Genomic DNA, 25,583 nt, shown 5'->3' on the forward strand with positions numbered 1-25,583 from the left:
GAGTGAACAGAAGCTGGATTAGATGGCAGTTGACAATATTAGAATGTGCCCAGGGTGTTAAAGATTAGCTGTCTGGCTAAAGCTGTCTGTGCAATAGCATAAGAAATGGTTTGAGGGTTGTTGAAAATCCAGTGTCTTGGAAGAAGCAATGAACATTTAATTTTTCCATTAGCAAAATTAAAAGAAAAGAGTTGAGTTACACAATCACAATTTTCTGGATGTAAGTGGCAAACTCTGTTTATATTTTAAAAATGCCTCTAGTTCTTTTAAATATAAAAAGGAACATTTAATTTTAAATAGAATTCATAAAAGATTATATTGTAAATATCGTATATCAACGTATCGTATTGTATATTTATAATTAAATAGTAAATATCGTTCCTTGTGGACCTCGAATTTGATTGGCTGAGCGGCCTTCATGTGATACTTTCTTTAGGCTACATTGTTACGCCTTATGGCACAAAGTAACTATCACTGAAATTAGTCGTTTACTCATTCAATCAACCATTTCTTTATAAACATTGATTCATTTATTAAAGCAAGAAGTGCACTAACTTTGTGGAGGATGCATTGAATCATTCACTCAAGTGATTTGTTCAAACACCACTACTGTGTGTCGCATGTTTTCATTGGCGGAGCAAAGCGTGTCTAAAATTACTTAATACTTAATATTATTTTCTTGTTTATTTAACTGTTAAAAGCATTGTCACACTGACAAAATCACATTTGCAAAGTCTAAAAAGTGGCAAGTTCACTGAAAATGATCTGAGATGAAACACCTGCCACATGTATTATCTGGCTGTTTGTATTGAATATGTACAATGACTAAGAAGAAAAGCAGTCCTAAATAACTCTCACAACATTAAATCGCATATCCTCTGTGTGCATTGGTGGTCTGTGGTCTCATTGTCAGTGGTGCGGATACTTTGATTAAATTATAGGCCTACTCCACTGAGTTATTTGTATTCTGGGCCAGAGAAACTTCACTAGAAAAAGGCTCCCATAACCTCTTGTTAAAAGAAAAGCATCTAACATAAAAGTCTCTTTTGAGGTACCGGCAGATTGTATAAATGTTACCAAATATAGCATAGGCCTATTACTGCATCATTTTTCAAGTAGTGCTTGCCAAGCCAAATGCTTGGCACAACATGTCATTTTTTTGTTAAAAAACTAAAAGAATTCTACCTGACGTTTACAAAATATGCTGCTCAAAAGTGCCTTTCAAACTCCTGGCTACTTTCCAGTCTGTTCTCCTGCTGTGCAATACCCCAATCTGCAAATCGATTCCTTCCTCCCCTTTGCTTAGATGCTATTTATAAATACCTTCCAAAATATTTTGTATCTGTATTTTTTTTATTCCAGAATGGTCCTGATTTAGAACTTTGCTATATTCATGCTCTGATGCAACTAAATGAATCACAATATGTCACAGAGACCAGAGTCTGTTCTTCTCAGTGTATTTCATAGTATGGAGCTCTGAGTTGAAGTAGAGAAAGTGTAGATGCTTTTACAAAAGGTACTGGTGGCATCATGGTATCTAATGGTAATAATGTGGTTCTTTGATATGTACTATGGAACTGAATGATTACCATATCCATATCTCATGGTATTTACATTGTAATCTAATGTATATAAAACTACCATGGTGCACAACAAATATATGTTGAATCAGTTCCCTAAAACTGAATTGTCTACAACATACTTTTAAAATCTACAAGATAGTTATTCAACTAGACATGATGGCACAAATGTCTACTATAGTTCAGGAAGTGTTCTAGCAGGTGATGCTGTTGGCAATGGCCGCTGGGTGTTTATGGAGCAGCATGAAGCTGACTCAGCGTCCTCGTCTTCTGTTTCTGCCTTCTTCATTTAGAGGCAAAAATCAAACACTCGCCTTTCTCTCTTTCTGACGCTTTACAGCTCTGCACAAACTAAACCTCCCATGAGGAGTGAATTGGCCTGGACTTAACCTGGGCCAGCAGATTATAGCCGTGGCTTCGTCACAATATGACAGAGTATGAGCCTTTACTCTGAACAGCTGCACTATAATCTCAACTGTAATCCTATTTTGGGATTATTCTTATGAATGTACATGAATATTAATTTATATTCAATCCTTAGATGTTTTAGCCTTTGCCTTTGTTATATATACATAATTGGAAAATTATAAATATATAATGTATATATAATGTTTAGATGTTTAACCTTATGTTTAGATGTAGGCTACTGTATGTATTTACATTTATAGTTTTCATTTTTTTAATTTCCATTTTATTAAAATTCCATTTGGATTACACCATTTTAACAAAAGCAAATTATTATATATTTCTCATATTTGCCAGTTAAACATAAATGATGTAAAAATAGATTTATGTAATAAAAACCCCAATGTGTTTTACATACACAGTGACCAGTTTTATATATTTATCATCACAATTAAATATGTAAATTTTACATATCACAGGGATATATTTTTTCATTCTGTAGGACCGAGAGCACTAGGGGAGTGGCTTCTGTTGTCAAGGACAACAGCATCAACACACAGCGTGGTGACAACACACGCCCGCACCCTCCCACACACACATACACACAGAGAGGGAGCCAACAAATGCGTCTGCATGTCTGACTCAGTTAGTGAATCGATTCCTCTTCCAGGTGGACCGAGCCAGACAGCAGCGATCACCCAACTGAAGAGTGCCTCTCCAGGGCTCGAGGAAACCGCAGACACTGGCAGGAGGACTGGAGGAAAGGGAGGGACGCCGGTTGACAGATTAAAGCCCTCTCTGTTTCTCTCTCTCTCTTTCATTCTCTCCGAGTGAGGAGAGACAACTCTAGGCATTGCATGCTGTAGTCACATTGCTTCTGTGTAATTTGCTCCTCTCAATTACTTGTCCTTCCTCCTCTTCTTTTCTACACTGCTGCGGTCTGGAGGAAAGGCACGATTCAAAAGGACTTTTGCTCCCCTCTCTCTCTCTCTCTCTCTCTCTCTCTCTCTCTCTCTCTCTCTCTCTCTCTCCCTCCCCTTCTTCTTTCTTTCTCTCTTTAAATGTAAGTGGACGGTGGGATTGGGGGGAGTGAATTAGGGAGTGGGGATAAACCGTTGTGACCAGCTGGAGAGATGGGCAAATCCAACAGTAAACTAAAGCCTGAGGTAGTGGAAGAGCTGTGCAGAAAGACCTACTGTGAGTACTGCTATTTAGTCCTTTCCTTCATGTCTAGTGCCATTTTGTGCTGGTTAATTGCATGTTATTTCTACTTTTTACTCTGCCTTTTTTCCATCTCTAATTTTAAGTGGAAACTACCTTGTTTTTGTTTTTACTTTGAAACCATCTATTTAAAAAATATAGCCTAGGTATTGGTGGATCTGATGAAGTTGCATTTGGCTGAAGTAACGTACAAGCTTAATATAACTAAGCTGTATTCTGATACTGCACTATTGATGCTTGTGTGTGTGTGTGTGTGTGTGTGTGTGTGTGTGTGTGTGTGTGTGTGTGTGTGTGTGTGTGTGTGTGTTTTGTGTGCATGTATGTCCTACCTGCCTACTTATGAGCTATTATGTTCATGTCTCTACAAATCGAACGGGATCATCATTTCATCTCTGGGGTCATTGATTTTGCTCTGTCACTAATCATATAATCATTAAGCATGTTTTGACTGGCTTGCACCTCTGTTGTGAGAAGATAAGGTGCCTACATGAACAGCTGGCAGCAACTCTCACGTCGAGTCAATAAGGTGTTGGGCTAACTAATAATTGCATTGCAACAATCCTTTCCTGAGGTGGAGAAAACATATTAGCATTGTCATTATCACATCAACTGTCTTTGACTTGATTTAGATTACTGAAATGAGATGAGGCTTTTAGACCTCGCTAATGCTGCATATTAATCATAGTGTAAAATAGGTGAAGCAAATTTTAGAGGGGAAGGTATAACAGCGATGGCAATTATGACATAATAAATCTACATGACTGGATTACCAAAAACTGTTTTTGTTTTGTTTTAGTGTAAAGTCACAGTTACACTAGACCTTGTGTTCAATTCATTTGCATTCATACACATACGAACAGAGAAGAGCGGAAACACAAGCACATGTGAAGAGGTTTTGTTTAGTCTCGTCACACTACTGAGTGAACAGGATATTTTGTCGCGCACTAGGTCACATGTTTTTTGTTTGCCACAAATAATACATTTCAGATGTCAAAATATATTCCACTTTCTTGCAAACCTTTAGCTTTGATGGTTTTAATCTTTAAGTTCAGCCATTCAGCCTTGAACTTAAATGTTTATGAATGGAAGTCAATGAAGCTTGATGGATTTTTATCTGTGACCGCAAAAAGTTCAAGTCTGGTGAATTCCCATAGCGCAAAGACATTTGACCAGTAGAGAATCTAAATGTCACAGACTGACCTCCTGGCTCGATACAAATTTCATAGCTGCATGCTTTGCATTGTTACTGGAAAGTGTAGTAGATATTTTATTATGTATATTATAATTTATTAAAACAGATTCCCTATAGTGTCCTCATATCCATATTTGTTCTTAATTTACTTGGCTTAAAGGGATAGTTCACTCAAAAATGAAAATGTTATCATCATTTACTCACATGTCATTCCATATTATCTTCTGTGGAACATAAAATATATTTTGAGATTTTTGTTTTTTGGTCAATAGAATGGTATTTGCTCATTAAAGTCAGTTAATTTGGCTACAAAAAATATTTTTTTATCAAACAAAAACCTTTTGTGTTCAGCAGAAGAAAGAAAATCATACAGATTTAGGGTGTGTAAATTATGACAAAATTTTCACTTTGGAGGGTTATCTGAGTTGAATTATGCATGTAATTAAATGTAACAAACCTATTTTCCCTCTTAATACAGCAATACCAGTTATGTAATTATTAGCAGTTAGTATGAAACAGTGGTGCTGAAGAAATGAATGACTTAATGTTTAACATTTTTATTTTCCTAGGAAATTGTCAAAGATCCACTTGGTACAGGTAGCCTATCTTGGTTAACTTGTATGGAATTTAAGTACATTCCCAGCGGTAGTGAACCATGTTTAATGAGCATCTTCAGAGGTTGGTTTTGTGCGCAACGGGGGGTAAAGCAGGGCTGTCAGGAAATAATTTCCTGCTCCTTCGCTGCAGGGTTAGATCAGTGTGGGAGCAGTGCACAAATCTAACAGGCTTTCAATGAGACCATGTCTGGAATTTCAGAAGCCAAGCATCAAAGACTCATGTCAGTCACTATTCAGACAACAAGTGTTTAATGCAGCAAGTGACCTGAAGATGTTTTTTTTCCAGCATAATTTCTTTGAAATTGGTAAGGTTTATTACTAAGAGCGAATGATTGAAAGCACCCTGGTCTGGCTGAGATCCATTCCAACCCTCTTTTTTTTCTGTTCTGTGGGCTAGTGTGGTCACTGTTTGAGAATTTTTTAAAAATCAGCATAAATGTTTTAAAGACTTTCATTTTATGGATGTCACCCTAATATCACATCAAAGAATTCAAAGTGTGCTGAGGAAGATCTGGGTTGGAGTACTTCTTTTTGTGGTCTTTTTCCAGTTTCCAGTGTTCATGGGCAGCTCCCCCTCTGTGCCTCAGCCAGGCTTTTATAATGAGCCGCTGAACAGGATGACCTATAATCAAAGTCAATTCAATGTGAATTGATGTCTACATCTTATTTTCCTTCCTTAATCTAAGATGACGAATTTTATTAATACAGCAGGATATAGGGTGGGACTTGATTTTGGAATTGATTGGATGGTAAAAGGGGGCTGTTAAATACAAGAATTTGCCAGATCATTTGCTAAAACAATGGCTTAAATGCCATTTGGCTATCTGGGAATATTATCCAGTAACCGGCCTTGCCTAAGTCATGTCAAGCAGAAAAGAAAAGTTGTAATTTTTTACATTTTGTTTAAAGATAACAAGGAAAAAACAATTAGGTTCTGTAAAAAAAAAGAAAGAAAAAAAAGTGCTCTGATGATTTGCTTCCAATGAGTAATCCCAGGAATATGCAATAAAATGTTTTTAAAGTAAAAGAGTTTAAACTCAGTATGAAATGGAATTGGATCTAAATGCATGTTATTGATGTTGTTGTTAAGGATTCATCCTAGATATGTTTATTTATTGTTTTGTCATGACTCGATTTTTACGGTGAATCGGCAGAATTCTCTGTTCTCTGATGTATGCTGGACTTCTCCAATCATTTACTTTGTCTCACCCTTTCTCAAGCAATGTCTGTGAATGTATTGGCAGTAGCAAGTCTCGGTACTTGCTCCGCAGCAGCAGCGTAGCAAATCTTTTCCGCCAAGGCCAAATACATTAACATTGCCATATCCATGCCTATTATCATGCCAATCTCTCCAAGAGTTGTCATGGCAGAATACCAGTTATTTGAGTATTAAGTGTGCATGAAGCATTTCAATATTTGCTTTGCACAGTAACAGCTTTATGTACATGCACAAAAACAAACAAGCAAGCTATAATCAACCATTAGTCTTGTATCCTCTCTCTTCTCTCTCTCCTTCTCTTCTCACATTGTTTTTCAGTTTTTCTCCACTGCAGTCCTCTCTCGTCTTTTCTCTTTCAGCCTGGTTGCAGCTTGTCTCTTCTTGTTCTCTTTGCCTATAGTGTCTACAGTACTGTCTATTCCACTCACCTCTCAATCTTTGTGTCTTTACCACTGGTTTCACATCAGCTATGTTCAGCTTCTCTCATCCAGAAATGTAACCTTTGGGTTCTCTTGATTGATTCACTTATCTATTAGCGGACCGACAGCTGCCTGTTTCGCTTAACACATCCGCAAGCTCTGTGTAATATCATAATGTTTTACTCTGATTGTTTGTGTGTCATTAATTCACACACATTCTTTTTTTTTATTCTGTTCTAGTTCATTTTCTACAGTCACCATGACAATGAGCTGAATCCATTGTTCCATTTTAAAGAGTGCTAGTACATCTTCCGGAGCGATAAGTAAATAGGATGATAAGGATAAGAAAGGCAGGGGATGATATAGATTTACCCTCCTTGCTAGACTCGGGATTATTTCCACCTGCTCTGCAAATGATCAAGCATTGTTTCCATTGGACTACATAAATTGACTTCTATGAGCCACTGATTCAGAGTACTTTTCACAGATAGGCTGCACATTGTCCCATTATGTTTTTAGCATTAAGGCCTTTTCACAATAAGTTAATATTTAAGTGTGCTATAAGACATATAAGAATATAAGACAAATATTTAGTGTGAAAATTCAGTGCAATAAACATTTTAGTTGGAAAGGTAATCCTTTTCGCAAGCTGTCGGTATGACAGGTTTTTCCACAAAATGGTCCTAGTCGCTTTACCATCGTTCTGTGAAGAAAACTGACCAACCAATACGATTTCTGCTTTTATTACATGTCAGAGCTGCTGCTGTTACATAAAAATATGACTTGGTGGCACTCATGGACGGACTATTGTACTAAGTGACAGTGATTAGAAGAGGAAATATCCAGACAAATATCCAACAGTCTCTGTACTCTTTTATTTGGTGTTGTTTAATAAACGTTAAAGTTATTGTGTGCACATCCCACCTTCTGGCAGGTGCTGGACAAAAAAGAGTACTAAACTGAAAAGATTATAATGTCCGCAACACTGCTACTTACTCCCATAGTTTAATAAAAAAGCAACGTTTCGACCCTACTGGGTCTTCTTCAGGCAATTGTTTAATAAACACCATAGAGAATACAATAATCTGAACTGCTGTTTGAAAACATTTAAATACTTTTTGACTTCCTTGAAAATCGTGTGTCAAGAATGAAAAGTTGCACAGCAATTGGAATTGGTGTATTGGAGGAGTACCAGGGTATTTCTGCTTTTCTATCTATTTTTCAATGTGGAAGTAAGGTGTTTTCGGTGAATGTGCGAGACTTCCGATTTATTAGCCGCTTTAGCGAAATAATGAGAATAATATATCAAAGTGCAGTATAATTAAGACAATACATTAAAGTTTGCAATATCAAGCAGCATAACAAGCTGTTTTGTACAGCTAAAAATAACTGGAAGCGAATGACACTGGAATCCAGACACAGTCAATGGCTGCTCCCATGCTTACCTAAAAAATAAGGTGGATAAGCTCCACCTATTGTCAGGGAGTAAATTTGCATTCAGCCAATCTTCTGGGGTTTTTTTTACACATTGACCTGAACAGACAAATCAAGTGCAAAAATGTGACCAAATTGTCATGCCAAACATTTGTGTTGGTGTGAACCTGGCCTTTTAGTGGCACATATATGTCAGATGATTCCTTCATTGCCCCATGCTGTGTCCTCTGTACATTGTGTACATGTGTATATTTGTGCATCAAGAGAAGGCATCTGAAGATCCAGAAAGAGACAGACAGGATAACCCAGCAGTGGTGATGCCGGTCAGTCTCCTTCCCTGCCTTCACATTGAGTTTATGTCCACAAATAGGCTTAATCAAATATAACAGTGGGTGGCCCAGGAGAGGCAATACAGCAGGCGTTATGTGGAGGGACATTTACCTAGTCTGCTTCACAGAGGCAGCCTTAACCCCTTATTCCTTGTGCACTCTTTTGTTAGGAACCGGTGTTGCATCGATGAGAGGAATGCTGCTGTTGTTTTATGGCAGTCTGTTTTGAAGGTATTATTGTGTTCATGATCTTTTGCAACTTGGGATTTTGTTGGCCTGTTTAACTTTGACCCGGTACTGATTGGGTCTCTTCGGTGGGCTTGTAGCAGTTTGAAAGCTGTAGCAAAGGTTGGGTATTTTCTTTTATTTTTTACAAGTGACTGCAGGTGGAGCAGTCATCTTCTAAGAACTTCCATGGCATATAGGAGTGGAAAAAATGCCCATGACCAGAAGCTGTACGATCATGTTAGGACTGAATTGTTGTTGTTTTGTGTTTCTGCTTTTCCATAGGAGTGGGACATTTTTTTTATTCATTTTAAAAAGTTATTAATTAATTTGCTTTATGGTGTATCTGGGGCTGTATGTCAGAAGTGAGAAGGTAGGAATTTAAAGAGGAAATTAGTGAAGATTTCTCAGCCTTGAGCCTCAACTAATAAGGAGGATGTTGCAGATGTAACAGCCAGCGTGACTATATGTAACTGTGCCACTCCAAATTTAATGGGTTGGAGATCCTGACAAAATAATATAATAAAATATGTACAACAAAAATGATTTTACAACAAAAGAACCATTTACTAAGAGCTGATGAGAGCAACAAATTATGAAAATAAATGGACTGATTGAATCCAGTGGTATTCTGGTTGTAGAGTTACAGTAGATTTTCTATTGTTTTTGAAAGAAGTCTCTTATGCTCACCAAGGCTGCATTTATTTGATAAAAATACAGTAAAAACAGTAATATTGTGAAATATTATTACAATTTAAAATAACTGTTTTCCATTTCAATGTTTTAGAGGTTACACTTTGCGCATTGTACTTACTCATGTAAGTACTGAGTAATACTAATTAACTACATGTAAATGTTACAGAGTTAGGGTTTGGTTAGGGTTAGTTACTTGATGCATCATTTACTGTTATTACTATTTTAAGTACATGTAGTAACGTGTAACTGTGCCACCTTAAAATAAAGTGTTACCTTTTTAAAATGTAATTTTAAAAAGCGCTGATGTGTTGGCAAAGCTTATTTTTTAGCAGCCATTACTAAAGAAAAAAAATAGTTATAAAATAATAGAAAAAGTTATAAAAGTCTCTACTGTCACTTTTGAACAAATAAAATGCATCCTTGCTGAGTAAATTCATTCATTTCTTTGACCCAAAAATTTTAAACGGTATTAAATGAAAAGGAAATATCAGTAAGCAAAAACTAAAAGATGCGTGCTGCTTTACCGTCCGTAATAGTCCATGTTAGCAGAATTATACAGTTTATGTTCAGAATTGGGAATGGTGTTTTGAAAATTGATTTCGTTTATGGCTCCTCTCAAGGTATATATGAACAAAAAAACACCTCCGAGTCAGTATCTTACATGCTGGTGTGTCTTGCAATCATTTGAGTTGACATATGAGACCTATAAATGGCTCTGACAGTGCATTGGCTCCCAAGGCACCGGATTGTTCATTATTCTTTGCCTGTCTCTGTCTTTTACTCTTGTCTTGCTCTTTACTGGTCTTAATTTGCTGCCATGGCCCATGATAGCTGACAGTGAGGGGGAGAGGCATTGTAGAATGAGTAGAATTGCCCTTCAGCGTGACGGGCAGATTAGATGAGATGTTTTGTCGTTTGTTATGGGCTGGGTTATTATGGTTTGTGAGGTTGCAGAGTATCTTATATTGAGTATCTTATTAATGACATTTTTGATGGAGAAGGATGTTTTCTTCTGTTTTCTCTCTCTCTCTGTTGTTCTTTGTTGTAGCAGATGCATTGGATGTATTGGATGGAGTCATGTTGGGTCATGAGCGCTGATGAGACACACCTGTGTTACCAAGTGCCCTCTGCCCTCTCCTCTCCCTGCTCAGACATCTTTTTGTCATACCCACTGGTTACATTTATCCTTTAGTAATGTAAATATTTCATTCCTTTATACATTTATTATAATATTTCGGCTAGTGCTCTCACTCCTCAAGGCCTGGTTGTGTCATATACTTTTTTCAACAATTCTCTTTCTCCTCATCCATAATCAAAGAAATGCTGATCCAATCTTAAATATCTTCATACAATTGATTTAATTCTCCATTTCTTTTTTTCCCCATCTCAACCTTTCACTCCACATTGATGCACATCACTAATCTTGGTAATGACTACACTCCTGCCCCAGACAATGAGGTGTGTGTGTGTGTGTGTGTGTGTGTGTAGACAGTTGCACACAGTATACTCAAGAGTATTAAGATGTAAACAGTAAACTTACACAAACAATGACCATCTGAGCCAATGACATATTGATATTATATTAGGTCAGTAAATGCAAAAGTTTTGCATCATCCTCTAGTCTAGTGTATCATCTTACTGGGGCATCTCGAGGCACGTTGTTCAAAGTTTTAAACAAAATAACTATGTGCTTATTATGCAAGTTGCTTTAGATACAGCGAGATGCAAATGCCAAACACACCCGTCTAGTCTAGCGTGTGTGTACAAAAAAGTTCAGATGGAATGCAACAATGTTTAAACGGCCTCTAAATTCACCTGATAAAAGTGCTAAACGAATAAATTATGATGCATAACTATATTTTACATTTCATTTATTGGTCTACTTACTGTAGCAGTGGATCTTGAAGTGTATGTCTGCTTATGCGTATGCATGACGAATCAATCTTTGTGAAAAAGCTCTCTGTGCAATGGCTGAGGGGCTGTCAAATGTAGTGACAGTGCAGTGACAGGCCTGATGTTAGTTGGCATGGCAGTCTGCCTCTAAGCTGTGAGAGACAGATATAGCAGTTCTCCTGTCAGGTCTCCACGTTTCCCTGTCTCCATTCAGCTACTCCGCAGCAATATGTTATCTACTAGAAATGCAATGCCAGTAATTCACTCATTCCATGATCTGTCTGTTTGTCTTTAAAGAAATGAATACTTTTATGTATAGGATGCGTTAAATTGATCAAAAGTGACATTTAAGACATTTACATTACAAATTATTTCTATTTCAAATGCTGTTCTTTGAACTTTCTATTTATAAAAAAAAAAAAAAAAGTATGACCGGCGGTTTCATAAAAATGTTAAGCTACACAACAGTTTTTTGTTTGTTTTTTACATTGATAAGGATAAGATATCTTATCTTAGTTAAACACCAAATCCGCATTGCTATCACAGGAATAAAATATATTAAGATAGAAAAGTTATTTTAAATTATAATAATATTTCTCAATACTACTATTTTTTACTGTATTTTTGATCAAATAAATGCCTTGGTGAGCATAACAGATTTATTTTAAAAACATTTAAAAAATCATGCATACCCCAAACTTTTGAACAGTAGTATATACATAGTTCAGTCATGAAACTCTAATCAAGTGCTGGTTGGTTCTTTTAAAGCTGTGGCATTAGCCAACCACAGGTACTGTTTAATCCACGTAACTATATATTTTGTACCATAGCCTGCGATCGCCCTGCTGTGCGATTATGAAAACTTCTGTTTAAACCCTCCTCTTCCCCAGCACCACCTGTAGAGATCTGCCACGGGGTTTTTTATGTTCTTTCAGCAGCATGTCCTTTATGTATGTTGTTTTAACTAAGCTGAACAAATTCTTTAATTTTCTCAGCAGCAGCAGCGTAGCAGATCTCGTCTGCCAGAATCAAGCTTGTGTAATTCCATGCCCCATGCCAATAAATGCTGGTTAAATAATTCACTCCGGGAGTTATTTATGAATTATTAAAGGCTTCACACCTCAAGACTTTTTTTTTTTTTTTTTTTTTTTACTTTCAAAATTAGGATTTGCCAAACCATTCAAAGTTTGTCTTGACAAACGTTCTTTTTCTTGTAAAAAAATAAACGAATTCAGCATTGTGTTACTTACCTCATTTCAAATTTAATTCTCCATTCAACCCTTAGTGGTTACATTGGTCCATCACCTAGACCAGCACCAAACCAGCATTTCCCAGCACAAACCAGTCTAGACTAGCATGGAAAGTTTTCACACACTTTCATCTAGTTTCTGTAGTTTGAACAAAATCTTACTGTCTTCTGTACTCTGTCTTGTTTTGCAGTCACGGAGAAGGAAGTTCAGCAGTGGTAAGTGTGCTCTGTATGTCCTCTTTCTGTAAACATTCCTCTCTCGCACCTGTCCTCATCATGAGTTCAACTGAGAGATAAACAGGAAATCAATCAATCATTTCAAATCTCAACAAAGATGTTATTATCAAAATGTTTAAAGAATGTAACTTTCCATCCTCCTCCATTACTACCAATAGTGCACGGTATTGTTTTCTCATCTATACTGAGTGCATAGTTCTGACATGGGCAGAAAATACTGTAGAGAGCATCTGCTTTAGTAGATTAATATGAATTCATGTGTTGTGGTTTCTTTGGACAGACTGCTTATTTTGCTTGTTATGGGGTTCAATGACAAATAAGTGTCCATGATAAAGTATTTTATGTAAATACAATGTAAGTATTTTTATAAGTATATTTATAAGTATAATAAGTATTTTAATTTCACCTTGAATTTTCTTTCCATGTATTAATGATTAATTTATTTATTTTTATGTATTCATTATTTATTCATAGATGTCATTGTTTTGGGGGATTTGCACCACATGGCTGGTCATTAAAAGGTCACTTATCTTATATTTTATAAGACTTATTGACCTTATTCATACCTAATTTGCCATGTATGAATTGCAAGTGTAATTCTGACAAAATGTTAATAGATTGGGGAAAATAAACGGCACACATCAATGACCCATGGGGCACTTTCTGACAGCAAACAATATCTGTACCTCTCTTTACTACGCTGACTGGCTCATCTTGAAAATGTCTGCCACCAAGGAAGGGGATGTTGTCAAGTACCACATCATTGTAGATATTCAGTGCCTTTTCAGAGCACAAATTCCCCATAAATTCTTAACTTCACATGCCAACATCCATATGGCTGCTCTATGCCTCTCATGGCAGATGGGAAACGGTTGACTCTAGGCAGGGTGCCCAGTAGGGAAAGAGAGAAGGATGAAGAGAGAGAGTGAAAGAGCAAGAAAAGAGAACTAAAATCGTGGAACAAAGAAGTGAGACTAACAATCCATATAAAGGCAGTCAACGATACGTAGAGTATTGGAAAATAGTTTTGATGACATTTACAAAGGTGGGCCAATCTTCTGTGACTGTTCAAAAAGCCTTGTATTTTTATGTGTTTGTCTGTTAGAGCAAGCCAATAGACAACCTACCTTTACTTCTTGTTTGATTCTTATACTCACAGATGATGCACTGCACTGTACTTCACTGGCATTTCACTGGGGACAGCTCTGTTAAAGACAGGCACTATGTTCTTGTGTTGAAAGCGGAGCGCCTTGGAGCTCAGTCTAGTGCTGATCAGATCGCAAAGCAGCAAGCCATGCACACACACACACACACACACACACACACACACACACACACACACACACACACACACACACACACACACACAGCTCAAGGTGCGCATCACTTTCTACTTCCATTTCTCTGATGATATAGAAGTATGTTTGTTGATACCAGAAGTAGACTTCCCTTTGAGCTATCTGTTTTGAGTCCTCAGAGGATCAGTAGATGAAGCCTTACAAAGACAATTTCAGACACACAATTTTTCTGTTCCCTTGTTTAGCAATACATGTACTGTACTGCAGATTAAAGTTAAACTTTTTACAGTTTCTTAAGCAAAGTGGCTGAATTGTGCTTTTGAAAATCAAAACTAGGAGTTGCTGTCACATGGAGAGTTTTGTGGATTATAGCTGCATTGTTGATTTTGTGTCTTTCCAATTAAATTAAAAGTAGATATTTGAATCTAGGGAGGAATATTCAGGAAAAATGTGAGTTAATTAGGTTTGGGAATTGAAAATGGATGCCAAATCTGGAATCGGATACTTAAACTCAGGAATTGGATACTTGTTATAAGTATACTTGTTATTTGATTACTCTTATCTTATCGACACATCCAAACCGCAAACACAGAAAAAGTGATTTTATACCATTCAAGAGCAAGAAGACTTGTCCAAAACGTGCGCACAATAAGCCCCCTCTCAAAACTGTATAGTGCGCGATACTGAGTTCTCTTCCACGTCTTTTTGCACTTGAATGGACAAATACACACAAAATATGTCCAAATATTCTCAGAACATAAAACAGTTGACAAAGAAAACACATGTGTAACAGTCAGTACATTGGATCCGTGCAGCTCTTAAAGTGACAGCAACCTAATATTCCTGCTGCCGTCTCTATAATAACACTAATCAAACAACAAAAGACAGAGAAAATCAACTAACTCTTCTTGACTGAATAACTTGTGTAACTATATATACTTGTAATGTATATTTAATTTATAAATTACAGTGTTATTTTACAATTGTTCCTGTATCTGAAAATCTTAAAACACTGTTTATTTCAATAGTATCTTTGTTCAGTTTATTGTGTGATTTAAAAAAAAAAAATTTAAATCTTTTTTAATTACTGGGTATTTACTTGTCTTTAATAATGCTTGAAATTTATATTAGGCCAGTTACCTATTAAACCATATAGGCATAAGTTCCTTGTGTAAGTGTTCTTTTGCCTGCTGATTTTTGTTCATGGTCTTCAGCTACAATTAAATGTTTTGCAATAAGAATAAATGTGAATGATACCCAGGTTTTTATTTATTTATTTTTTACCTTTTTGGAATAGATAAGAATCCGAATCATTTAAAACTTTAATCGGAATGTAAACGATACCAAACCCTAGTTATAATGTACTGTCATTCATCCTGAAGACATTTATTTTATGATAATGACTGACTAACTTAACTGCACATTATCCCACTTATTTAATGGGTAGCAAGTAAATCAGTGTACATTAAATAGTGATTTGAGTTTAGATTATTATCATGTGAAAGGAAAGAAAGTGTGGAGGGAGACATATTGTGTAAGAGATTGGTTGCAGAAGCAACGGTCAAATATGCAATTTAGTGGTCATTATACAAAAACATTTCACCAGACAATGCTGCAGTTGACCAATCAGAATCAAGTACTACAGACAGCTGGTCAGTAAACGTAATAATTAGGCCTGAAACGTTTATGTGACTGTATAACAGTGGTATGATGGCATATATCCCCATCTGAAACACAATTTAAAAGATTTTCTTGAGATATTTAGTTTTGATCATTTAAAGCACTCGTTACTTGTGCTGCATGCTGCACGTATGTTGTGACAGGATTCTGTCATCAAGCTACTATAAATTAGCATAATGTGAAAAATGTCTCTTTGAAAGCCCCTCTGAGGAGGTAATGAACAATTAGCTAATGAAGTGTTTTAACCGCAACATATGCTGGAGATTTTTATAATGATTGTGAGGGCCATTTTGTTCAATGACTTAAATTGGCATGCAATGAAAAGAAAATGTCCTGGATGTTCCTGGAAATTAATTTGCAATTGAAGACTGACATGCACTGTAATATCCTGGGCAACAGTTTCACCCTTTGCCCCAAATTGCTCGGAAATTACCCCTAATGATAGTCCTCGGATTTTTCAGGGATCAATTAGCGTACAGGAAATAAACTGCGCTGAAGTGTTGTTTCTGAAAATTACAGGATAGAGTGACAGAGGTTCAATTTGTCTTGAAATGCCCTGACCACATGTTCTGTAACACTGCCAGCACTCTGTAACACTGCTATCAGTTTATCTTCACAGGGGGGGGGGGAGATGTCTGATATTTTGTCTTTGGGTTCATCCTTGCATAATGAAAGTCTCTCTTTTTTTCTTCTTTCTCTTTTCCTTCCTCCCCACTCTTCCTATCCTGTTTCATTTTTCCTGTCCGTTTGGCAGGTATAAGGGTTTTATTAAAGACTGCCCCAGTGGTCAGTTGGACGCAGCTGGCTTTCAGAAGATCTACAAGCAGTTCTTCCCCTTCGGCGACCCCACCAAGTTTGCCACCTTTGTCTTCAACGTCTTTGACGAGAACAAGGTAACTGAAAAAAGGAAACATCAATAAAAGAAAAGCACTGTTATATTAGCATACTGGGGCTTTTTAAAGTTGCAGTTTAACAATAAATGTTTTGATATGCACTGTTTTGATTTGTTATCTTCTTTACTGAGTCTAGTGGCGAAAACTATCGCCACTAGAATCTCTCCCTGAAGAGATGTTTGACTGAACAGCTAAATAAAGTGTGTAAACACTCCATTCACTTTCATTTACTCAGCGACAGGGACATTTATGCATTTCCATTTTAGTTGCAGAAATGCAGCTTCAACAGATTTGCAGAATTGAGTTTTTTTTTTTTTTTGTGGTAGAACAATTTGCTGTCTGAGTCTGAACAAAATGATGATGCATTTGGGAGCTTTAGAGAATATTACACACATTAAACAATGTGTGACAGACAGACAGACAATGCCCCTGTAGAGTATTCTCAGATGTTTCTATATTCTGAGTGGGACTGTGTGCTACAATCTTTAGACACACTTCAGAATCACTGTCAAAATGACATTTCCAATATGTATAACCTTTTGTAAGCTAGTACTGAACACAGGGAACGTAACAGCCTTCCCTGCTGCTTCTGTATTTAACTGCAGTTTTTGCTGTGTCACTCTGCAGTTGTTTGTCATCTTTGGTGTCTCTTTCATCTCAGGTGTGAGTCTGTAACAAAGCTGTATAAAATCAAACCTTTTTTTCAGCCCTTTAGGCTCCTTTTTACATTTCACCTATCAGCTACCATGCTGTCTTTCTGTTGTGTATCTACAGGATGGACGCATTGAGTTCTCAGAGTTTATTCAAGCTCTGTCTGTCACATCTAGAGGGACACTGGATGAAAAACTCAGATGTAAGACCAGAATTTCTTTATAAATCTCATAATGTCATCAGAACCTCAATGCTTTCTTGTTTCTGCACCAGAGATGTGTTTATTTATCTGCAGAAGACTGTCTGAAGACTGAGTAACATTTCAGTGTTATATATTAAGACGGCTCTTACCCACACTGAATCCACTACTAGATCTGAACAAGTCTCCCAGTCCATTTTAATTTATCATCTTGTCTAATGAAAAGATGATCATGTCGAATAATCAATAGAAAAGTCTAACATTAGTTTACTAATGAGAAGCTACACTGTTGTTCTCAGCTCTTTTGAAGATGTTAGAGAGCTAGAGAGAGAGAGTTTTCTTAATCTGCTTGATTGTTATTGCTATCACAGGGGCCTTTAAACTTTACGATCTTGATAATGATGGCTACATAACCCGAGATGAGATGCTGAACATCGTAGATGCCATTTACCAGATGGTGGTGAGTCATATGCTTCTCACTGAACCGTAACTTTCTATTTCAACTGAGTAAATGAAAGTGCTTTCTTGGAAGGCCAACATGGTGTTTATTGTAAAGCCTAAACTCAAAAAATCGATTATGAGCATCTGATTGATAAAGAGACTGCAATGACTACCTTCGCAAATACTAGCTTCCAGGAAGCTTAATAGCATTGTGTGCTTTTTTGATCACAAGATGTTTTCATGCTGTTCTGATCATATACAATTGGCAAAGAGGCCCAATCACCTGTGCTGTAAAACGAATCCCAGTTATTACAGTTACCATTCATTTCAATGAGGACATATGAAGATGAGATATTTTCAGTAGATTTGTTTTTTTGAAAGTAAAAACAATTTTCTATCAATTGAATGTATATATCAGTGGGGTGCAGTGGTGTTCTGAAATGAGGTCCTCACATTTTTATTATGTTTATATACTGTATGTATGCATGTATATATTATACATACAGTATATAGTATATATAAAATGAACTAAAAAAAAAGATCTGAGGGCTTAAATACACAGGGAGAGTAATCAATGTAAAACAGAACGGGTGTGGGAACTAATTAACAACCAGGGAAACTAACGATAACTGGGAACTCAGGCAAAACATAACATAACAGAATATACATGCTACAACAATATGGTTTTTCAGATGATCTAATAATTAACAGTCCTTTTAAAAAATGTATTAAGTAGTATTTTCATAAATTACCATTAGTAAATAAAAATATCTTGTTCATTGATAGTTCATTATATCAAATACATAAAATAATGTTATTGAACCTTATTGTAAATTTCCATTTTTGGACATTGACATAATTCGCCATATTTTAACTGCTGAAATCGCTTACATTGTTTTTTTCCCCCTTCAGCTCGATCTAATACATGCAGTTAGCTTATTTTTATTGCCGTGTTCTTTTTGTTCAGTTGGCTGGCAAAAAGTTTTTTATATATCTATATAAACAAATATATGGTAGAATTCTCATTATTTTCCACATAAAGAGATGAATGGGTAACATGTTTCTGACTAAGGTGGTTTCTTATCCTGCTGTGAAAGGCCAGGTGTCCTAGGAGTTCACATCTTGTTTATGTCTTGCAGGGGAACACAGTGGAGTTACCTGAGGAGGAAAACACACCAGAGAAAAGAGTCGACCGCATCTTTTCTATGATGGATAAGGTTAATGCTGTATATTATTGTCTTCCACCTCCTTATTTCTCCCATGCACAACATTACTTGTAGAAATAGTTGTCTATTTAAAAAGCAAACATGGAAAATGTACCATTTATAGTGAATTGCACTCTATGATCATTTTCAGTCATTGTATTCATAGCTATAGGTTCAATACAATGGCTTATTTTTGCTGTGATTGTCAGGAGAGCTGTCCTTTGTCAGGCACTAGAAACACAGAAGGCACACCACATGAAAGACGCAAAATTGAAGCTCTAGAGGCTCTTAAAAAGCTTCGATAAAAGAACCTTTGAAAGAACACGGAGCTCTTGAGAGAAAAAAGAGATTTGAATACATTATTTAAAAAATTTCTCTACCTGATTCCCTGCATATGTTCTGCCACCAACTGTAAGCATTTAAAGGGATACTCCTCTTTTTTTGGAAATAGGCTCATTTTACAACTCCCCCAGGGTTAAACAGTTGAGTTTTACCGTTTTCGAATCCATTCAGCCGATCTCCGGGTCTGGCGGTACCACTTTTAGCATAGCTTAGCATAGATCATTGAATCGGACAGGACCATTAGCATCTCTCTCAAAAAAATGACCAAAGAGTTTCGATATTTTTCCTATTTAAAACTTGACTCTTCTGTAGTTACATCTGTACTAAGACCGACGGAAAATGAAAAGTTGCGATTTTCTAGACTGATATGGCTAGGAACTATACTCTCATTCCTGCGTAATAATCAAGAAACTTTGCTGCCGTACCATGGGTGCAGCAGGCGTAATGATATGACGCAGCGCCTGAAAATAGGTCTAATAGGTTAGACAAACTTAGTCCCGGTCACATTGGAAGTCTGGGGACTATTTTCAGGCGCTGCGTCATATCAGTACGCATATCATATCAAATATCGAAACTCTTTGGTCATTTTTTTGAGAGAGATGCTAATGGTCCTGTCCGATTCAATGATCTATGCTAAGCTATGCTAAAAGTGGTACCGCCAGACCCGGAGTTCGGCTGAATGGATTCGAAAACGGTAAGACTCAACTGTTTAACTCTGGGGGAGTTGTAAAATGAGCCTATTTCCCCAAAAAGTGGAGTATCCCTTTAATACCTAGTATTTGTGGTTGAAAACAATGATGTGACTTAAGACTAACTTTCTTTCTTTTGTCAACAGAATGCAGATGGGATGCTGACTCTGCAGGAGTTTCAGGAGGGCTCCAAGGGGGACCCCTCTATTGTACAGGCACTCTCCCTTTATGACGGCCTGGTGTAGGCGCATCTCAAAGTGGCGTTCAGTGAGTCCCATTTCACATTTTCCCAAATGCTGATAACAGCAATGTACCAGCCTCTGTTCATAAAAGTTCATAAATGAACACAGTGTTATTTTAACCCACAGAACCGCTTGCGGGAAAGTTATGAAATTCGGCACACTGATAGAGGACAGTCTGAACTGTCACCATAGCAAATTGGGAGTCTCCAACTCAATCCTCTAGCGCCACCAACTGCCCAAAGTTTCACTCATGTTTATGCTAATATTTTTTTAACCGTAAGGGCTACAAACAAAACTCTTCCCCCCTCTGATTCCCTAGCTCAAGCCGATTCAATTACATCCTATGACATCATTTTCTGGCATGAAAATTTTCCAGCCATTTAGAATTTTCCGAAAAACCTAACATTTTCACTCAAATTGAACCAGATAATTTTCAGACCATGCCGACAAAAAGTTATGGAATTCAAGATGATTTGTCAAACCGTTCTCGAATACCGCACAAACGAATTTTACATAGCGCTTGCAAAAACAGACGTAAGGCTGTGTCTCTGCAACGCTTTATTGTATTCAGACCAAACTTGGTACGTCATCACAAGCAGTGCCTCCTACTGGTCCGGAGATAAGAAAAATTTATATTTTTGTTTATAACAAAATAGAAAGATATTAAATAGTCCCATATTGGCCATTTTGAATTTTGTACTAAAATGCTGTATTTAATGAACCCATGAACGTATCGTTAAAAAACTTGGTATGGGTCATCGACACGATGCTCTGAAAGAGTGATGAGAAGTTTATTTTTTTTATAAAAAAATATATATTATTATAACTTTGGATGTAATTGACTTATTTTCACGGGAGTCATCTCCTTACATTCCTGAATCCTAGCCGAGTCCAATGATACCAAACATGGTTTTGCATTATGGTTAGTGCAACGTTGTGATTTAGTGCTTAAAAAACTTTTTCGAATATCTTCAAAACTATTAGGTCGCTGGCTATACATCAATGCCCAAATGTCAAAATTTTGATAGTAAGTGGTAAATAAATCCAATGAAAGTCAGTTGTGTGTAATTTTGTGTGTGTTCATACATATAAATGTCTATAACTCCTAAACGAAATGAGATATGTTCACTAAATTTCACAAGCTTATGTGTATGGGCTCACTCTCTGAGGACACGCAAAAACGGTGGAACTGTAATAGAACAAAACATGGAAATTGCCTTTAATTACAATATAATATCATGATATTAAATGCTACACTTTACGAATGCATTGGTGTACCGTTACGAAACTCTGCATGTGTCTTCGGCACCATGCCCTGAAAGTACTCAAAATGTTTTGGGGCAGCGCCACCTTTTGGTCAAAAGTTATAATGAATTTTCCAAAAATGCTAATAAATTATGAATAAATTAGCCTATTGCAATGAAACTGGTCTTAATAGATCTCTTGGGTCACGCCCAAGAACACAGATACCAAGTTTGCCATATTTGGCCGAACTTCCTGTCCGCCATCTTGATTTTCATTCAATACCTACTTTTTCAAACTCCTCCTAGACCGTTTCTCCTCCTAGACTGTTTTCACCAAAATCGAATCGTATCATCTCCAGACCGTGCCGACAAAAAGTTATGGATTTTGTGTTGATAGACTAAACTGTTTTCATATAAGTTCCTATAGCGTTTTCATATAGCAAAGTTGAGGTATGATGCCAAAATGACTACTCAGGCTTTATCTCTGCAATGCATTGACATATTGACACCAAACTTTGTATGTGTCATTGTCACCTCACTCTGACCACGTCACATCAATTTCGTAACAGTGAAAGGGATAGTGATAAACCATTCAATCATATTATTAGTTACTGTATGTATGATTTTTAAGCCATTTTGCCTAAAATCATCTTTAAATGTCTTTAATTGCTCAATGTTGCAAGTTGGTCTGATACTCCCAGCCATGTTGGCATGTCTTATAATTTTCTTTGCGCTTGGCCCCGATAATTGCTGCTTGCAGTTGTATTTTACTATAGTATTTATTCATGTTTTAATTAACTTTTTTTTACATTTATTTTTATTTAAAAATAGTTTAGTTTGTCATTTTTATGTGCTTTTTTTTTTACTTTTTATATATTTATATACCGCTTTAATATCTTAGTTTTAGTTGTAATAATTTTAGTACTTCAACATATTTCAGTTAGTTGCCAAGACAACTTTTCCAATTTTTGTTGTTTTTTTTGTTTCATTTTTTCATTCTATACTTATTTTATTTTATTTCAGCTTTATTTAAATTACTGAAAATGATTTCTAATAGATGTAGTTTTAGCTGAAAATAACAACATTGGCACTCTCTTACTCGTCAGTGCAAACTGAAACAAATATACTTAGCAAAGGGAAAAATTGTATTGTAGAATATTAAGCCTTATAGACTCTCTGCCTTTTTTCATATTTTGATGGAACGACGTCAAGGCCTTTGACCATTGCAACAACTTGAAAGCACTAATTAAATTAATGGTAATTATTGCAATTTATAAATCATTTACCCACTCTGTGTAAATGTAAAGTTTCTGTCTTTCATTCCTATCTAGATAATCAATACAATACATTTATATCATTCTGCTGGCACTGTGGAGGAAAGCTGACCTATCACCAAGCTCTTTGGCCTGCCAACCCGAAGGTGCATTGTGGGTGCTGCTCTTGAGAGAGGATCAGACCAAAAGCCGCTCAAGACAATGTGAACCCTTCCAGAACTCATTTGGGAAGAATGATGTACAGTAAAAGAACCTATGAGGTCTGATGGGTTCAGTGCCCTTTTTGTAAAGAAAAAGAGACACTCATATGGAGAGTGACTTTGAGGGTGTCCACATCAGTGTTATTAAATGTATAACTCAAATATCCTTAACACCAATGAATGAATTCCTTATATTGCTGTGGTCTTTGTCATAAGTGATAGGATGGACCTAGCTGGATTTTAGTCTAGCCTTCACTACTACATGAAGAACGAAGATGAAGTTGCTCCACAGAACTTCAGCCAGCACTGACAATGAATCACATGCTTTCAGCCGTATTTATTTATAAGACCTGTCTATGTAAATCAGCAAACTTCAACAATAAACAAAATCTGATCATCAGTCCTTATGAAACTCTGACAGCCTTATGAAATTCTGACAGCCATGATGAACCTGTATTGAACCTGTATCTACTGCCATGCTTGACCCACAGGAAGTCTCACTGTACACCTTGTGATGTAGAATGCAACTTTTCTACAGTATTGCATATGTGATGGTGTGGGCATACATGCGATGCATTCAACACAGGCAAACGTGCTCTTTTCAGACAGCTTAGCTTGTTTGAAAGAATGAGATTTATGTTGTACAATAGCATGTATAGCATTCAGCAGCACTACACATGCACATACACAGTTTTTGGAGGTCTGTACAGTGTTGGTATAATTAGATTTGAGGTAATGTTGAAATGAACAATGAAATAAACAACACTCATGTATTTTTTTTAAAGCTTAACATTTCATCTTTCTAATATGGTCATCTGGAAATGTTACAAGGTCCGTCTTCTCTCCACTTACAAAATGCACCGATGAGTTTGTTGTAATGTCACACAGACACTGCAGTAGATGAAATATTATGGTTATATATAGAGTAATGTTAATGAAATCTAATGTTAATGGGGTCTCTTTAAATAAATATTTTTAAGAAAATATCTTGCTCTACAGGAAGTTATTTCACCTAAATATTGCATGTTGGATAATAATCACAACAACGTCATGTTTTAAAATGATAGTGTTTGTTTATCTTTAACTCATTTTCAACTCCAATGTCTCTATTATTGTTCTGTCAAAAAGACTTCAATTTATCCCTCACTCCACCATCCAATCAAAACTGCTTTAATAGACATGCAGTATGAAAAGATTCCAGACTAAAAGGACCAAAAATGGAGATGGAAAGGTTCAAGTTGGCAGAGCCTCACTGCTTGCATTTCACAAATGGAACACTTGGCATTGTTCAATAATCATTTAAACCAACCAGATGTTAATCATGGAAAATATCAGTCCCATGATTAATGGAAGCTGGTTCAGAAAACGAAAGGCACTAGAAAAAAGAAAATATATTAGGCCTTTTCATATTTGGCTTAACTTCTGTACTGTTATATTCATTAGAGTTCAATTAAATCTGCCGTATGTTACAAAACAATGATCTCATTATTAACACATGGTCAAACGTATATGGTTAACCAGGATTTCATTAAATACATCCCTGTTAATAATAATATTACTAAATATCATTATCATTACTCAGTGCAAACACTACTCCCAGTCAAAGTTCCTCTTGCCCATATGAGAACTTTGCTGACTGATTATACCAGATATCTACACTTTCTTGCTATCTGGGCTCAGCCTCACCTGACAGCGCATTAATTTTAACGGGCTGCTTGGGCTCAGATACCCTCAGCCCTTGGAATGTAGGGTCACCTCACTTCTGTCATGTCATGCCTTGGTGGACATGTTGTTAACAGCAGTTGGTAGGTATCAGTATGGCAGGGTGGGACTGTTTTGTGTTTACATGCAGCAGAGACACTATCTCTTCAACAGATGCACAGCCATTCAACTAAAACTCCTCCCTGAATCTTGTCACTTGATTGCGATGCTACCATATGTCCCACGTAGGCTATACATTTAAAAAATAAAAGGGTTATTGCCTTATTGGGCTTCACAGCAACAGGAAATAGAAATGAACAAAAAAATGTGCCTAGTGCCAAGCTTACACAAGACTGAAGGTGGACGTGCGCTCACGAGTAGAGCGGCTGTGGAGTTTTTTTTTTTTTTTGTGGCTGCGGACCCTATGCACGCACGTATGGAAGGCATTTTCTGCCAAATTTAAATAAATAAATTAAATGATTAAAATTAAAATTAAAACCAGATTAACGATTTCATTACAGAAAACAGTACGCAAAATATGTGACAAAATTGAGAATGAAATTAAATGATTTCATTTTCACAGCATTATCCCTGTCAAATTGAAAAATAAAATGCAATTGGTGATTTCACATTTCATTTTCACTACAGTCTCGAGGCAAGACTGCCAATATTAAAATGAAAAGCCAAACGTGAAAAAGAAACTACAAATACAGTTTGTACAAAGCTATAATTGTTGTAGAAATTGTGTTACTAAGACTTCTGTACACCCAAATAGTTGAATTTCCAAAACAGCCTAATACATGAATGA

The 25,583-nt window shown here is 36.4% G+C and overlaps 1 protein-coding gene across 1 annotated transcript; it reads left to right on the forward strand.

The window, feature by feature from the left end:
* Positions 1–2,567: 2,567 nt before the first annotated feature.
* Positions 2,568–24,060, forward strand: ncs1a (neuronal calcium sensor 1a). The gene is made up of 8 exons (XM_082170610.1): positions 2,568–3,182; positions 12,671–12,695; positions 16,449–16,587; positions 17,362–17,440; positions 17,809–17,897; positions 19,018–19,095; positions 20,261–20,381; positions 22,932–24,060. Exons 1-7 carry the CDS (start codon positions 3,119–3,121, stop codon positions 20,357–20,359), a joined length of 573 nt encoding a protein of 190 aa, XP_082026736.1. The 5' UTR covers positions 2,568–3,118; the 3' UTR covers positions 20,360–20,381; positions 22,932–24,060.
* Positions 24,061–25,583: the final 1,523 nt, after the last annotated feature.

The sequence above is a fragment of the Leuciscus leuciscus genome, assembly GCF_965113295.1.
Source record: "Leuciscus leuciscus genome assembly, chromosome: 5".
Classification (NCBI taxonomy): domain Eukaryota; kingdom Metazoa; phylum Chordata; class Actinopteri; order Cypriniformes; family Leuciscidae; genus Leuciscus; species Leuciscus leuciscus.